General features: G+C 35.4%; 3 protein-coding genes across 3 annotated transcripts; 2 read left to right on the top strand and 1 right to left on the bottom strand.

Moving 5' to 3' along the window:
- Positions 1-5,349: 5,349 nt before the first annotated feature.
- On the top strand, positions 5,350-5,874 carry LOC131602841 (uncharacterized). The gene has a single exon (XM_058875049.1). The coding sequence runs from the start codon at positions 5,350-5,352 to the stop codon at positions 5,872-5,874; it is 525 nt and encodes a 174-aa protein (XP_058731032.1).
- A 1,844-nt stretch (positions 5,875-7,718) lies between these two features.
- Positions 7,719-8,726, bottom strand: LOC131602809 (uncharacterized). The gene is made up of 3 exons (XM_058875004.1): positions 8,419-8,726; positions 8,076-8,187; positions 7,719-7,967 (listed from the first exon to the last, which is right to left on the bottom strand). Exons 1-3 carry the CDS (start codon positions 8,724-8,726, stop codon positions 7,719-7,721), a joined length of 669 nt encoding a protein of 222 aa, XP_058730987.1.
- A 2,424-nt stretch (positions 8,727-11,150) lies between these two features.
- Positions 11,151-11,870, top strand: LOC131602767 (uncharacterized). The gene has a single exon (XM_058874954.1). The coding sequence runs from the start codon at positions 11,151-11,153 to the stop codon at positions 11,868-11,870; it is 720 nt and encodes a 239-aa protein (XP_058730937.1).
- Positions 11,871-15,287: the final 3,417 nt, after the last annotated feature.

The following is a 15,287-nucleotide window of genomic DNA, read 5'->3' as shown; positions in this document are numbered from 1 at the left end:
TCACATTCCAAACAGCCCCTTATCGTATCTCTTCACTTCCAAACATTCTTATGACTTGAGCAACACATCCTATCGCCGAAGTGCGATTTCTAGAACATTACGACAGCAATCCTCTTCGCAAACTTGCAGCTGAATCTCTTCCGAGACGTAAAGCTACTCAACTAACATCTTCGCAGTACACCAGTAGAGCTGACACATCGCAACTTTCCAAATTTCTTCTCTTACAATAACTGTCAATTACCTCTAATCATCTTCCTTCAAGATGTTCCAACTCAATTCCCAGTGAAGTCTTAATTCCAAGTCACCTTCAACTCGGGAACAACAAACTCCAACAACGCTCGCACTGTTGCCACAACAATCTACTGAATCAATCTTCTTACAACTGAAACATAACCGAGAAGCGAAGCTTCTCCCCCACTTGTTTCAATCCAACATCTCCAACAAACAACCAAGTACCGACAGTGATTCACTCACATGTCGCGTACCAAGGAATAATACACCGACAGTATACAACTGTCGCGCAACTCAACTGACTCAACAATTGGCCGGACGGACCGACCTGCTCTGATACCACTATTGTAACACCCTTCTAAACCCCGCGGAAATTAATAATTAATTTTCAGAGTAAAACATGAAAACAAGGGTGCCACAATTCCAATTAAAAATAAATTTATCATAGATTCATTGTCATGCTTTCACTACGGAATAATCTGTCATAATACATAAACATCTCATGTTTACACAGCGGAAAATTCATCATACGGATAAGCATAACATCATCTATGCAATATCCCACATAATTTAATACAATAACAACACGATAGAGTATCATCATAAACTCTAATCTAACGTTCCCCCAGTGTTACAATATCAGAGCATGACACCTGACGCTACACTAATACACTGACTTATGAGCTAATCCTCACCAAGTCGAAAGCAGCTATCCTCAATCTGAAAATGTCAACAGTAAGGGTGAGTCTCATCACAGTTAACAAATGTTATTGCATCTTAAATAACAACACATCATAGTTATATTATTCACCCAATTTCATCATATTCAGATTATCAGGAACATCCATTATTTACACAAGGCCAACAGAACACATCTTTCAAACAGGCAATCATACTAAACATTAATTCAACAAAACACGCAACCAACACATCATCAATATTTATAACACTGGAATACTTCCAATCATGTTATAAAAGTATGCATATGTATGAACTGACACTATCCATGTGGTACCAAAATTCGTGAATCATATTCACAGGACTTCTCTCCACGATACTGCCCTTTAATCGCTCACACCCCACATGGGCACACGATTAACCTCATCGCTCACACCCCCATGGGCACACGATGACTGCTTACTAATCTCCGCACAATGGGAATTAGCCACCAACGATCCACTCATCAACGGGATCCATCATCAAATGCATATGAATGAATGAAAAACACATAACATACTTAAAAACATCATCGAATCACGATGAACAACTCATCTCAACACCACATCACCAATAAGTATGTACATGTTTTCAACATCATTCAATCACAACCAATCATCATCATCATCATTAAAGAACATGCATGTGTCCACATCAATCATCGTCATCAATAAGAAGAACACACATGTATCTACATCATTCCAAAACAAATCAATCAACATCATACAATTCTCAACAATTCATCACATCATAATGTTTCCTCAAAACAACATCTTATATTGTAACATTTCATCATATATGTCCACAATATATCATCCAATCAAACAAATCGTCACGTGATTAATATTTCAACATAGCATGTATTTACACATCTCATCACATATATGTACAATACATCATTCATCAAGAAATAAAATCATATAAAAAAAATAATTGGATTCACACCTCATTTCATCATTTAAACACGTAGGTTATCTCATAAGACTCATTGTGCACGAAACGGCACTAAAAACGGACCTACGGTTCGAAAGTTACACATCATTTAACTTTTCCAAGAAAACAACTAACGCTACAGCACGCGGCGCAACCAAAGTTCGCGGCGCGATCTGAAGCACACAAGCACGTTCGCGGCGCCAACCTATGCACGCGGCGCGATGCGAGGAAAAAGTACGCCTTCGCGGCGCCAACACTAGAACGCGGCGCGAACTGGCGATTTCGCAGACTATCGGGTCTGCGTCAGATCCTGCGATCTGACTCAATCTGAGTCCAAAACTGTCTCTAAACGTCATATATAGGCAGTTAATCATCAATTGCATCATTATTCATCATCACACATCAAAACAACACATAATCAACCAATAATCCATGCAATTTTCATCAATTCATAACCTCCCTAAACCTAACATATGATCCAATTGACTCAACAACATCCCTAATCAATATTATTATCTAAGAACACGATAATAGATGATAACTAGAGAGTCCCCCCTTACCTTAGCCAAGAGTTCTTGATCTTTGGTCCTCTTCCTCTTTGGTTCCTCTTTACGTTCCTCATCTCTTCTCTTCCACTTCTCATTTTTCACGTTCTGACTCTTTTCCTCATTTCCCAATTTCCTTATTTTATGAAACATAACATTTTAATTAGTAAAGGCTTTACTAACATAGTACCCCCTCTTTACTAACACCACACTTGGCCCAATAGCCTATATCATATTTCTTTCCAAATAATTCCATAAAATACTGAATAATTCTAAATAATAATTTAATTTCCAATTAAATTAAATTTGGAAAATATGGGGTGTTACAGACTTCATCAATTTAATTATTGATAGTCTTTAGGTGATAATTATACCGGGTATTACAGACTGTTTGGTCTCCATTCGAACGCAGATGATCCAGGGGAGAATAATTGGTTTGCAGCATTCGTCGAAGCAAGTTGCATCTCGCTTGCACTTGAGGATGGAGGTGCGGTAGTCGATACCGAAACTGGAATAGTCCCTGTCGTTGCTGTATTGTTTTCAGGTATAGCCTGGGAACTATCCATGGGTCTCGATCCATTTGGACCTGGTATGTTCCGCGCTCCTTGAGTAGAAGTCGAAACATGCGCAGAATTTGTCGCTCCTGTTCCTGACCCTTGTGGGGGATCTTGATCTCCCCCCGTACTAGTCGTAACAACCATTTTCTTGTTGTACCTTCGTTTGAGAATCGGTTGTGCACTGTTTGTTAATTTACCGTTCCTAAGGTTCATACAAGGTCTTGATATTTTCTAGACAAAACAAAACAATCGATTAATAACAATCTGTTTGACACAGTCCCATTGGGCGTGCCAATTTGTTTACGGTGATTTCCAGTAAACAACCGCTAGTCTTCCAAACTATAATAAATATGATTTGGTTACTCGCAGGATCGACTAGATTGATCCTAGGACATAGTCAAATAGGTTGTTATTCATGATAGTTTGAATTATGTCTATGATTGGTGTGTCTCGAAATAAGAAATACTTAATCAAATAAATAAAGATTAGCAATCACCTTGTTATACACGTAAATATAACACCAGCGAAAGTTAAAGATAAAACATAAGATAAAACTTGTAAAAGTGCAAGAATCTTAAAGTGCAGAAAAGTTAAGTGCTTCGAAGATAAATGACATGAAAATAAAGAGTGCAGGAATGTAAATGACAGAAAATAAAATAAAGCGTAATAATATCGAAAGATACTTGAATAAAGGAAAATACACATGTACTTAAATTGGTGTTGGTGTCATACGTACATTTCTCAGCGAACTCTTTCTCTTAACACTTGATACTTGAGCAATATGTGAGTGGTTTGTACAAAATGAACACCCGGAATCCTAACATTAAGATCCTTATTTATACTAGTTTCGACCCTAACGGTCCTACACTAATCTAATGCCACGTTGCCCATACAAAATCCAGGGATGCCATCTGTCTTCGTGCAGTTACATAATCTGTTTCGAAATTCAAATCATCCCGCCTGAATCCTCCTTCGACGCGTGGCAACATAATTATAATCGAGAATGCCATGAAAACACGCTAAGCTTTAACACTTTGCATATTTCGCAAAAACGTCTAAGTCTTGAAGACCATTCTTCTCGAATTTAGCTTTGGTGCTCACTATTTTGCTTCAACTTAAACATCATTCTCGAAACATGGCCATCAGTAGCCATTCTCTATCTTCAAAGATGGTCATCAGTAATCCATCTTCTTCGAACTTCAAACCTTCGAAGGACTTTTCTTTCAAAACGAAATCTTCAACTAACAGTATGGTAGAAAGCATATCTCTCATAGATGCATGGTGCAAATTGACATTCAAAAAGCCTATGATACTGTAGAGTGGAAGGCTTTGTTCAAAATCTTGCAAGAGCTAGGGTTTCCTAGGATGTTTGTTGAGTGGATAGCTGCTTGTGTTACTACTGTATCCTACAAATATTCTATTAATGGGAACCCATCCAAGCTACTCAAAGCTAAGAGAGGCTTGAGACAGGGGGATCCCATCTCCCCCTCCTCTTTGTCATGCTCATGGAATATTTGCATAGACTTCTCTTAACTCTAGAAAACTCACCTAATTTCAAATACCATTCAAGATGTGACAAGCTGCATATAACAAATTTATGTTTTGCAGATGACTTGCTTATTTTTACCAGGGGAGATCTTGGATCAGTGCAACTTATGATGGGGAAGATCATGAAGTTTTCTGCCAGCACAGGACTTGTTGCAAGTCATCCCAAAAGTAAGATCTACTTTGGAGGTGTGAAGGAGGATGTACATGATCTTATTCAGCAAGAAACAGGTTTTGCTATAGGAACTTTACCTTTCAAGTACCTAGGGGTACCATTAGCTAGTAGGAAGTTGACTATCCATATGTGTCAACCTCTGATTGAGAGAATGATTGGCAGACTAAACCATTGGTGCACTAGGTTACTCTCTTATGCTGGTAGAATTCAATTGGTGAGGAGTGTGTTATTTTCTATAACAAATTACTGGATGCAGGTTTTTCCACTCCCAAAAAGAGTGATTCAGCATGTAGAAGCCATCTGTAGGAGTTTCATTTGGATTGGAAAAGAACTGATCTCCAGGAAATCTTCTGTGTCTTGGGATAGCATGTGTGATCCTGTAGCTGCTGGTGGTAGGAATATGACTGATCTGAACCTATGGAACAAAGCTACCATAGGCAAGCTGTTGTGGAATGTATGTGCCAAAGCTGACAAATTATGGATAAGGTGGATTCATCTATACTACATAAAAGAAAGAGACTGCAACAACTTTGTCCCTCCTCAACAATGTTCTTGGGTTGTGAAGAGTATGTTCAAACATGGCATGGACCTTAGAGGGACTCAGGCCTGGGGTGAGGCGAATAACCAGTAGAAGTATAGCACCAAAATGATGTACAAGAGTTTGCAGGGGAGGAAGCCAAGTGTGCCTTGGAGAGGGGTCTATTTTGGTAATGGTGTCAGACCAACAGCTACCTTTATTCTTTGGCTTGCTTGCAGAAACAGACTGCCGACCAAGGATAGAATTTGCAAATTTGGAGTACAAACTGATGAGAAATGCATCTATTGTGGAGAGAAGGAAAGCTGTCAACACTTATTTTTTGAGTGCAGGGTAACAAGACTTGTTTGGCTGCAAGTGTTGAAGTGGCTGAAGATACATCATATGCCCCACGGATGGGACCTGGAATTAGTATGGATAAGCAAAAATGCTAGCAGGAGCAATGGTAGAAGCAGAGCACTACAAATAGCGATAGCTGAAGCAGTGTATGCTGTGTGGAGTGTGAGAAATCATAAGATATTCCAAGAGGACAATCATATGGAGCTGGATAACAACCAGATTATACAGAACATAAAATGGAGAATGAGTGGGAATCCTAAATTGGAAGCATATTGCCATACCCTTGATAATGAGTAGTTGTTTCGTATTTTGTTTTATTAGTCTGTTTTGATGCCTGGATCGGATGCGATCGGCGTGTAATTAACGTTCAGTTTTGGAATAAAATTATTCATATTTGCTCCAAAAAAAAAAAAATTTTAAATAATAATTAAAAAAAATTGGAAAAAAATATTAAATTTTAAAAATTGGAAAAATATTAAATTGGAAATTTTTTTTTAAAAACGTAAAAAAAATATTAATTTTTTTAAAAAAATAATAAAAAAAAACATTTAAAAAAAATCAACAAAAAAAATAAAAAAATCAATAAAAATTAAAAAAAAAATTCCACGTGGCAGTGCTGACTGTGCCACATTGCTTATGTGCTGTACAGTCAGCACTATCAAAAATGCCATGTAGGCAAGATTCTAAGAATCTTGGCCAAAAAATTTGATCAGGGTCAAATTTGATGAAATCTTTATTTTGCAAAGTTTGTCCAATAAATTTTTTTTAGAGGGGGGTAAACCGAATCTCGCCTATATGGCAGGGGGGTAAAGTAGTATTAACCCTTAAAAATATGGTATTTTATATGAGGATGCTAGGGGTCTTTCGACTGCTAGAATAGTTCCGGTTTAATTTTTTTTCGTTGTTGTTGGGCTTTTGTCCTCCTTGTTACCAAAAAAAAAAAAATATGCAGCATGGTTTCAAAGTCTTTCATGATCTTCCGATTTTCATTTAAAATAGCCTGAATTTTGATCTTTTTGGTTTTTAGCTCTTGTGTAGTTTTTTTTTTTTTGGTTTCTGCCCTTCCTATTACCAAAAAAAAATGTTTATGTAACTATAAGTACACTCCTTTAAAAAAATTAATATTTAAGTATTTGTTCACATTCCTTATTTTCTAGTTTTCTTTTGCAACTGCACATTTTTATCATCACATTTAAAAAAAAAAAACGATTTTTATCTGCATTTATTATTTCCAACAAGAACTCTAATTTAACTATGGTCAAAATCGAGTTAAAATAATAAATTTTTCCACATTATATTAATTTAACATTTGATATTTCGTTATGTTTAACATTTTCAAAAAAATTCAATTTTAAAGAATAGTTTAGAAGTTTTTAATTTGAAGTAATAACAAAAATCAATTGAAAATAAACTTCTCACTTTTAAATGTTTGAATTTGAAAATCTTGCCATCACTCAAAATTGTGAGTAAAGATCCTCTATTTTTCTCAAAAGAAATGGAGATGTCTATTACTATAGTTTTAATATATAAATATGTAATTAATGTCACAATTTTTAGAAATGCGTGCAAATATATCTTTTACTTACACTAAAACTATAGTAATGTATACCTCCATTTCTTTTGAGAAATGGAGAGGATCCTTACTCAGATATTGTTGGGTATCTTTTCTTCATATTCCTGAGTTGTGCACAAATCCAATTGACATCGATAAAAATTGAGGAAGAATAAATCTAAAGCATCAATTTAATATTAATAAATACAAAGTATATTTTAATATAAGTATTATTTAAAATTATAATATTTAAATTAAATTGATATAATCATAATTGATTCACCATTAATAAATGCATGGACCTGGTTTTTCAAAAAAAAAGTAAATGCATGGACCTGTGATTTCAAATGTTTCATGTTATTTTTTTTTTACAGAACCCAACTTAACGACTTTCATTCAATAAACGAGTTTCAATACAAGGAGGTATCAAATTAAGGATACTACGTCTAGACCAAGAATTGGCCGCCTTTGTTAGCAAATGGGCAACCGAATTCGCTTGGCGCTTAATGAACTTTACCTCAAATTTCGGAAACAAGAGCAACAAATTCTTAATAATATTAATAATGACACTAAATTCAGAGTTTCCTATCTATTTAGAGTAAACAGCATGGACTACACTTTGGCAATCACTCTCAAAGACAACATGCAATAAATGAAGAGAGATAGCCTTCTGGACCGCTTCCTTCAAAGCCATGGCTTCAGCCTCCATGACCGATAAGAACCCCTCATCCCACGCCACACCTGCAATTTGGAATCTCCCTAAATGATCCCTGAAACACCAACCTCTGTTTGTGGTACCACAAATATTACTGAAACCCGCATCGACATTACACTTCACCTGACCGTACAACGGCGGAATCCAACTATCCATAACTGTAGTGCTCGTAACAATATTATTGTCTTCTTTAGCTAGAAACCAATCCTGTCAGTTGTGAAAAGCTTGTACCCCAATGCTAGAAGCATCCTCTCCAGTGTCCTGCCAAACCACCTTATTCCTACTCCTTCTAAGATTATATAACATCACGGCAAGTCTACCTGCATCTCTATTATCCTCTCGACTACATACATCAAGAATGAGGGATTTAGCATCGTGGAAAGTATATAACCGGGATTCAACTATAAAAAACAAACCTGCTGCCCGCCAACTATGAGATGTAGAAACACATCCAAAAAATACATGCCATTCATCCTCATATTCAAGCTCACACTAAGGGCAAAGTGACGAGCATTGGACGTGATGTTTTTGCAGGTTTGAACGTGTTGGTAGGCAGCCCCTACAAATCCTCCACAATAATTGTTTAGCTCTAGGAGGTGCAGTTATGTTCCAAAGGGCATTCCAGTTTCCTTCCACACCGTTCTTGCCAAAACTACTACTTTGCATCTTACGCCACACCCTATACCCCGACTTCACACTATACTCCCTGTTCGTCTCTTCTTGCCAAATCAACCTATCCTCCACAACATCTTCCATTAATGGAACTTTAAGAACAAGATCAGCCCCGAGATGATCTAAAGTACTACGCACCTTACTAATATCCCAGTGCTTTGAATTCGGAAGCAATAGGTCTTTCACTCTAAGATCATACACTTCTTGCATTTGTGGACCATTTACCCACCTCAACTACTTTTCCCGAAGCCACGGTTCTTGCATAACCTTAATACCACTACCATCATCAATGCTCCACCTACAGCCCACCTTTAACACATCCTTTGCCGTCCATAAACTCCGCCAGACAAAACTTGGATTATGCCCAATGTTTGCATCAACAAAAGATGAATGGGGAAATACCTAGCCTTAAATACCTTGGCCACCAGAGAATTTAGTTTGGATACAAACTTCCATCCTTGTTTTGCAATCAAGGCCGGTCCCGACTTTTTAGAGGCCCCGGGCGAAAAAAAATAGACCCCTTACAAAAAAATAACGTTTTACTCGTTGACAGTAAAGAAATTTTACACAGTTAATTTGTTGAAAATATTTGACTTTTATTTTAATTTATTTTAAAGTAATATAATTGAGTTGTTGTGATGCATTGATAGTGTAAATAGTTTTACACTAAAAATACATAGCAATTAAACATTAAGAATGAAAATCTGTTAAGTGCCTAAATTGTTCCAATTTTTAGGCAACACCCACCATCTCAAGGAAATAAAAGTGCGATTTAATGGTGGAAAACCAAATCATATGGCTAAAAAATATAAAAGTAGGCGTAAACCATGCATTGTCTCTATTACATAGGTTTACCTGAGTGATAAGAATTTTATTTCTATGATCAAAAAATAATAAATTAAAGCACAAGTGATAATAAATAAATTAATTGTATGAGAAATATTTAATTATAACATATAAATACTCTCTAAAATTTATATCAAAATAAATTAAAATTATAATAGTTACAAAATAAAATTTGATTTTAAATTAGTCATTACCTCTCTATATTCTTTCTAATGATAATTGAAATGATGGTTAAATGGAGTTTTCCTGCAAAATTAAAAAATAAAGAGTCCTAGGAAGTATCGAACTAAGGACAGCATGATGCATAAAACATGGCAACGCCGCTGAAGCACAAGCACAAATTGTGTAACAATTTCGCTAACATATGGATATATTATTTTTTCAGTATTATAAATTCTTAAACACACCTCCCAAAATTGAGGCCCCCATTTTTTTTAGGCCCTGGGCTGTGGGCCTGCTTGCCCTGGCCCAGGGCCGGCCCTGTTTGCAATCATCGCTCTATTGAACGCCTTAAGATCTCTAAAACCCATACCTCCTTCCTTTTTCAACATCGTCAATCTTTCTCAAGCCATCCACCTAATCCCTTTGTTATTTCTACCACCCCCCACCAGAACGAGTTAATCATTTTTTCAATATCCTTCACCACCCCATCTGGAATTAAGTAGATACTCATAATATAAGTCGGAATTGCCTGTAGTACGAATTTGATCATAACCTGTTTCCCTGCTTGTGACAAAGATCGACCACTCCAAGAGTTAATTCTTTTCCATATCCTATCTTTGATAAATGAGAATGTTTCCTTTTTACTCCTCCCAATCATGGATGTTAAACCTAAATATGAACCTGTACCCAACACATGCCTTACACCCATCAATTTATCCATATCTTCTTGCGCCGGGCCACTAAGATTGCGGTTGAAGAACACTTCAAATTTGGTTAAGTTGATTTCTTGGCCCGACGCGCCTGCATAGATATTAAGAGTCTCCATAAGATTGGTCACCTCTGAGAGATTAGCCATGCAAAATAAAAAACAGTCGTCAGCAAAAAGCAAGTGGGACACACTAGGTGCCCCCCCTGCAAATTTGAGCCCCATGCCAATCACCTCGATTCACCGCACATCTTATTAAGATAGATAGCCCCTCAGAGACCAGAATGAATAGATAAGGAGACAGAGGGTCTCCTTGCCTTAGCCCTTGTCCTGGGATAATTGGTCCAACTCTATTGTTGTTAACAAGAACAGAATATTAATGCACCGTGGTCACACACATCATGATCCAATGGATCCATTTCCCATCGAAACCCATACAAGCAAGAATTCCTTTAAGGAAACCCCAATCAACTCTATCGTAAGCTTTACTCATATTTATTTTGAGAGCTAGGTGTGCTATTCTCCCTTTCGTCCTTCTTTTCAACGCATGAATAATTTCTGTCGCAACCATGGCATTGTCCAGAATAGACCTACCCTCCACAAACGCCGATTGATCCTCCGACACACATTTATCCAAGACAAGCTTCAATCAGTTTGCTAGCAATTTAGACACCAGCTTGTATACCACATTACAAAGAGATATAGGTCGGAAAATGTTTCATGTTATTAAACTACAATAGTGGGGCTTATAAATCCTTACAAATAAAAAGAAATAAACATAACTCACTCCACTAACTGAAACATGTGAGTCATGGGAAGACCAATTCAATGCTACTAGTACTCCTGATTAAAAGGAATTATTAACAAACAAATAATAACACCTAAGCTAAGCACTTTCAACATTCAATCCTTCTTACACAATGGCAGCCAGGAAAAATATATTTTCATATTTGCAGGAGGACTTGTTGGAGTGCATCTTCAAATCCCTCAACGACGACCACTACACTTTCAAGTCTCTCACCCTCGTCTCAAAGCACTTTCTCTCCATCACCAACCGTTTTCGATTCTTTGCCACAATCACCGTCGAAACCATCCCTAACCTTCCTCGCCTCTTCCACCGCTTCCCTAACCTCACCTCCCTCAACCTCTCTATCCTATCCATTTCCGTAGAACAAGTCGACCAACTTCTAGCCCTAATCTCCACTTTCCCTTTACACATCAGATCTCTCAATCTCTCCAACGGTTTCTACTCGGTTCCTGCAAATGGCTTGATAGCTCTGTCAAAAACTATGAAAAATTTGAGATCTCTCAGTTTTTACAGATTGGTTAATTACCGCAAGAAGGTTTTGTTCTTGATCGCCGATTGTTTTCCTTTACTAGAAGAACTCAACTTCAGTTACCCACGGGTTAGTTGTAGCGCAGATTTTGATGTAGATGTTAATGATCCATTATTGGCACTTCCCAATCTCCGCAACATTAACCTATCTTGTAATTTCATCACTGACCAATTTATTAACTTTCTCCGCCACAGCTGCAAGCATCTTCAAGTCATCAGGATCATATACAAGATTTCAAAGCATCTTGGGGATGTTGGGAAAAAATATGGGAAATATGATAGTAGCGATATAATATATTTGTAGTTGTTTTTATATTTTTGCAGCAATGTTTTGTTTTGTATATATATATTTCTCATGTTTTAAGAAGCACAATTTAGAAAACCTTACTGATAGCAGGGAAACATTAAGTATTTTAATCTCTTTATTCTTATATATTTGAACTATCATGTTCGGATTTTATTTAGCATGACAAAACTTGCAAGGGTATATCCTTATGCACGGTGCATAAGTCTCGTACGAGTAATATTTAAATTGTTCCGAGTAACATTTTAGTTAGAAAAGAGTAATAATATCATAATCCATTAATAATATATGCATTATTTGTACACATCTATTAATTATGAGTAATTATTAATTGTGAGTAATGAGTACATTATTCTGAGTAATATTTACACCATTCTGAGTAATATCGAATTTTAACTATTTTGAATTATATATTCATTGTTCAAAGTAATATTTATACTATTTTGAGAAATCTGTATATTATTTTGAGTAATAAATATAATACTTTAAGTAATATAAACAATATTTGAGTATTTATGCACCGTGCATAAGGATATACCTTATGCACATCAACACATCCCGGTATACATGTTGCTTATCTTACACAATATTGCAGATATGGAGAGATACCATGCGTTTAGAGACGAGACGAGCTCCTTTACGAGGGAGTTTTGGTTCCATGGCCGAAATCCATTGTTAAAGTGCACAAGGAAGGGTTAGGTTGGTTTGTTTGGTTGATCACTTTGTGTTTAATGTTCTAGCTGGAATATTGGGTATGATTTGTCATCATTTTCTGTGAATGTTGATGGTTCTTTATTTGATTGATTGGGCTGCGTTGAATTTGACCGGTTTTAGATTTTTTGGATAAAGTGAATGTTTTTGTGGGAAAATTATTTTGGGAGTTAAGGGAAAGTATGCATCTTTTGCGGTTTTTATGTCGGGGATTGGAGTTTTAAGAGTTAGTGATAGATATGTTTCTTCGACTAGTGTGAAATTGGATGTTGTTCATAGAATGAGGACTTCTGCGACTATTCGGGTGGAGGATTTAGTAAGTGATTTGGTTTCTAAGACATTAGGATTTAGTAAATTAGGCAGTGATCTTCAAGATAGACTTTCGCTTCAGTGTGTTTCGATAGGATTGACTCGAACAATTACATTTTTAGGTCATTCCTCGTTGTTTGTTTGCCTTGGTTTGTCATTGTTAACTAAGGTATTACTGTTACCTCAACTTTTTGAATCCGTGTTTGAACTGTCGTGAGTTCTGGTGAACTAAAGGTTAATGAGATTAAAGAACATCTAGATAATATCCTCTTTAAGGAAGCAGGAGCTATAACGGGAGTTTTCTGCAATAAATATATTTTAGCAGACGAAGGAGAATCTTTTATAAGAATATATTTCAACAATACCATCCTTAATTTTTTTTGTAAATGTTCTTAAAAATTAAAAATGACATGATAAATTATAATTGACATGATATTTTTTGTTAAAAATGCGTACGGGTACAAGTACAAATGTGGGAGAAATCTTCATGCCATCCCCTTTTTTATACCTGGCAACTCCCATATTTTTTAATCCAGTTTTACCCTTGTTGAAAAATATCAAAAATTTCAAATTTATGGTATTACAGTTTTTTTTTTTTTGCAAAAAATACCAGAAATTTCAGTTATAAGGAAATTTCCGGTACATCATACAGAAAATTTTAGTTAATTTAAAATTTCCGGAACTTTTATTAGTGTTCACATAAAACAATAAACCTGACACATTATATATGAAATATAAACTTACTCTATTGACTTTATAATATCCACAATTTTCTTTTTATTTATAACAAAATCGAATGAGATACTAACAATAGAATACCCATCTTAAAATAAAATAAGACAATTAAAATCATAATATTCATCTCAAAATCAAATTAGACAATTTACTTAAGAACTTTGTAGTATGTAAAGAGATAGCTTTATTAACTTGTAAATGAATTTTGTTAATTTGTAAATCATCTACTTTTTGTCTATTGACACAAAGTTTCTCACGACTTACACCATATTATTTCATTAATATTTTTATTAAGAAATACAATCTTAACATTCTTTTCATGCAATTCCAAAATAGATAATGATCAAAGAGCATCATGACTAAACATATAGAATTTCAAGAAAATCAAATTGATTTTTCTTTAGTAAATCTTTTATGACACATGGTGTCCTGGTTCTTGAGGGTATTGAATTTGATCTTCATAAATCAATTTATTAATTTGCTTGAGAAAAACTATAATTTTCTCTAAGGATTAAAGTATGTTATACTAATAGTAACTGTTTGAATTGATTTAGAACTAATTCTCCCTCATTCAATTATGTTATTTAACTATATATTTGTTGGGTGAGAATATAAAGTATGAAAACATTCTAGAGGGGGGGGGGGGGTGTTGAATAGACTAAAACAAACTTTTATAAAATTCCAACTAATTTTCCAAAATGGATTATCAAAGATATTTCAAAAAAGCGTGCGGAAAGATTTAGAGATAAAATATGAGAATTATACATTTATTAGAATTTGGTCACGTTAACCCTTAATCACTTCTCAAGTATCAAAGATGTTTTAATGATAACATACAAAGGTTATCAACTGATTCAATTGTATACTTCACGAGGTGTGTTTATACAACGATTTAATTTCAACGAATTGTAACCTCAACAGTTTCTTAGAATTTAATCACCACTAAAGCTCGATTAGGCACCAATTCTAACAAAATCTAACATTGCGTAATAAATTACTACCAATTGAATAAACAATAAACTACACTAAGAATTGAAAACTTAATCATGAAATATCCTATGAAAATTAAATGCAAGAGAGAGACCAAAATTTATAGTGCTTCAGTGTTTTTCATTGCTTTGCCTAGTGCACTCTTCAATGGTTTCCCATTTGAACCCACTTTGTTCCTTTTTATTTTGAAAAATATTGTAATAGTTTATAGAATCACTTATCAACAATAATGCTAGAAATAACAAATCTCCTATCTGCATCTTGACTTGTATATAACTTAATGTCAATCTCTTTTTTGTATTCAAAATCACCTACACTCCATACATCACCACGCATCATGACAAAATCACTACCGAAGTTTCAGATGAAGAGCATATTGCTTTTCTAGCCCATTGACTATCAAGATGTGTTTTCTATTCGAGATATATCCAAGTAGCAAACAAATTCCTCACTATGGCCAACCAAATGATTATGGCTTCGCTTTACGAATCTCTGGGTGAATCAATCGATTATCTTATGGCATACAAGGCGAGAACCAACCTGCTCTTTGCAGGACCTTTCTGGTTACTCCAACATTGGTTAAATGTCACTTTCGAAGCTTCAATGCCTAAGAAGAATAGCATCGACGAAGAATATGAGGAGATAAGAAATATATGTGTCGAAGAAAGGAAG

The sequence above is a fragment of the Vicia villosa genome, linkage group LG5, assembly GCF_029867415.1.
Source record: "Vicia villosa cultivar HV-30 ecotype Madison, WI linkage group LG5, Vvil1.0, whole genome shotgun sequence".
In the NCBI taxonomy this organism is placed as follows: Eukaryota; Viridiplantae; Streptophyta; class Magnoliopsida; order Fabales; family Fabaceae; genus Vicia; species Vicia villosa.
Note: the sequence above shows the minus strand (reverse complement) of the source record. Positions and strands in the feature narration are given on the sequence as shown.

Excerpts from the sequence above, each read along its gene's own strand:
- LOC131602809 (XM_058875004.1), bottom strand. The coding sequence starts at position 8,726 with ATGCAAGAAGTGTATGATCTTAGAGTGAAAGACCTATTGCTTCCGAAT. Across the intron at positions 8,188-8,418 it reads CCTAGAGCTAAACAATTATT|TCGAGAGGATAATAGAGATG; the intron begins GTGGAGGATTTG and ends TGATGTATGTAG. Across the intron at positions 7,968-8,075 it reads AGGATGCTTCTAGCATTGGG|GTGAAGTGTAATGTCGATGC; the intron begins GTACAAGCTTTT and ends TTGTACGGTCAG.
- LOC131602767 (XM_058874954.1), top strand. The coding sequence starts at position 11,151 with ATGGCAGCCAGGAAAAATATATTTTCATATTTGCAGGAGGACTTGTTG.
- LOC131602841 (XM_058875049.1), top strand. The coding sequence starts at position 5,350 with ATGATGTACAAGAGTTTGCAGGGGAGGAAGCCAAGTGTGCCTTGGAGA.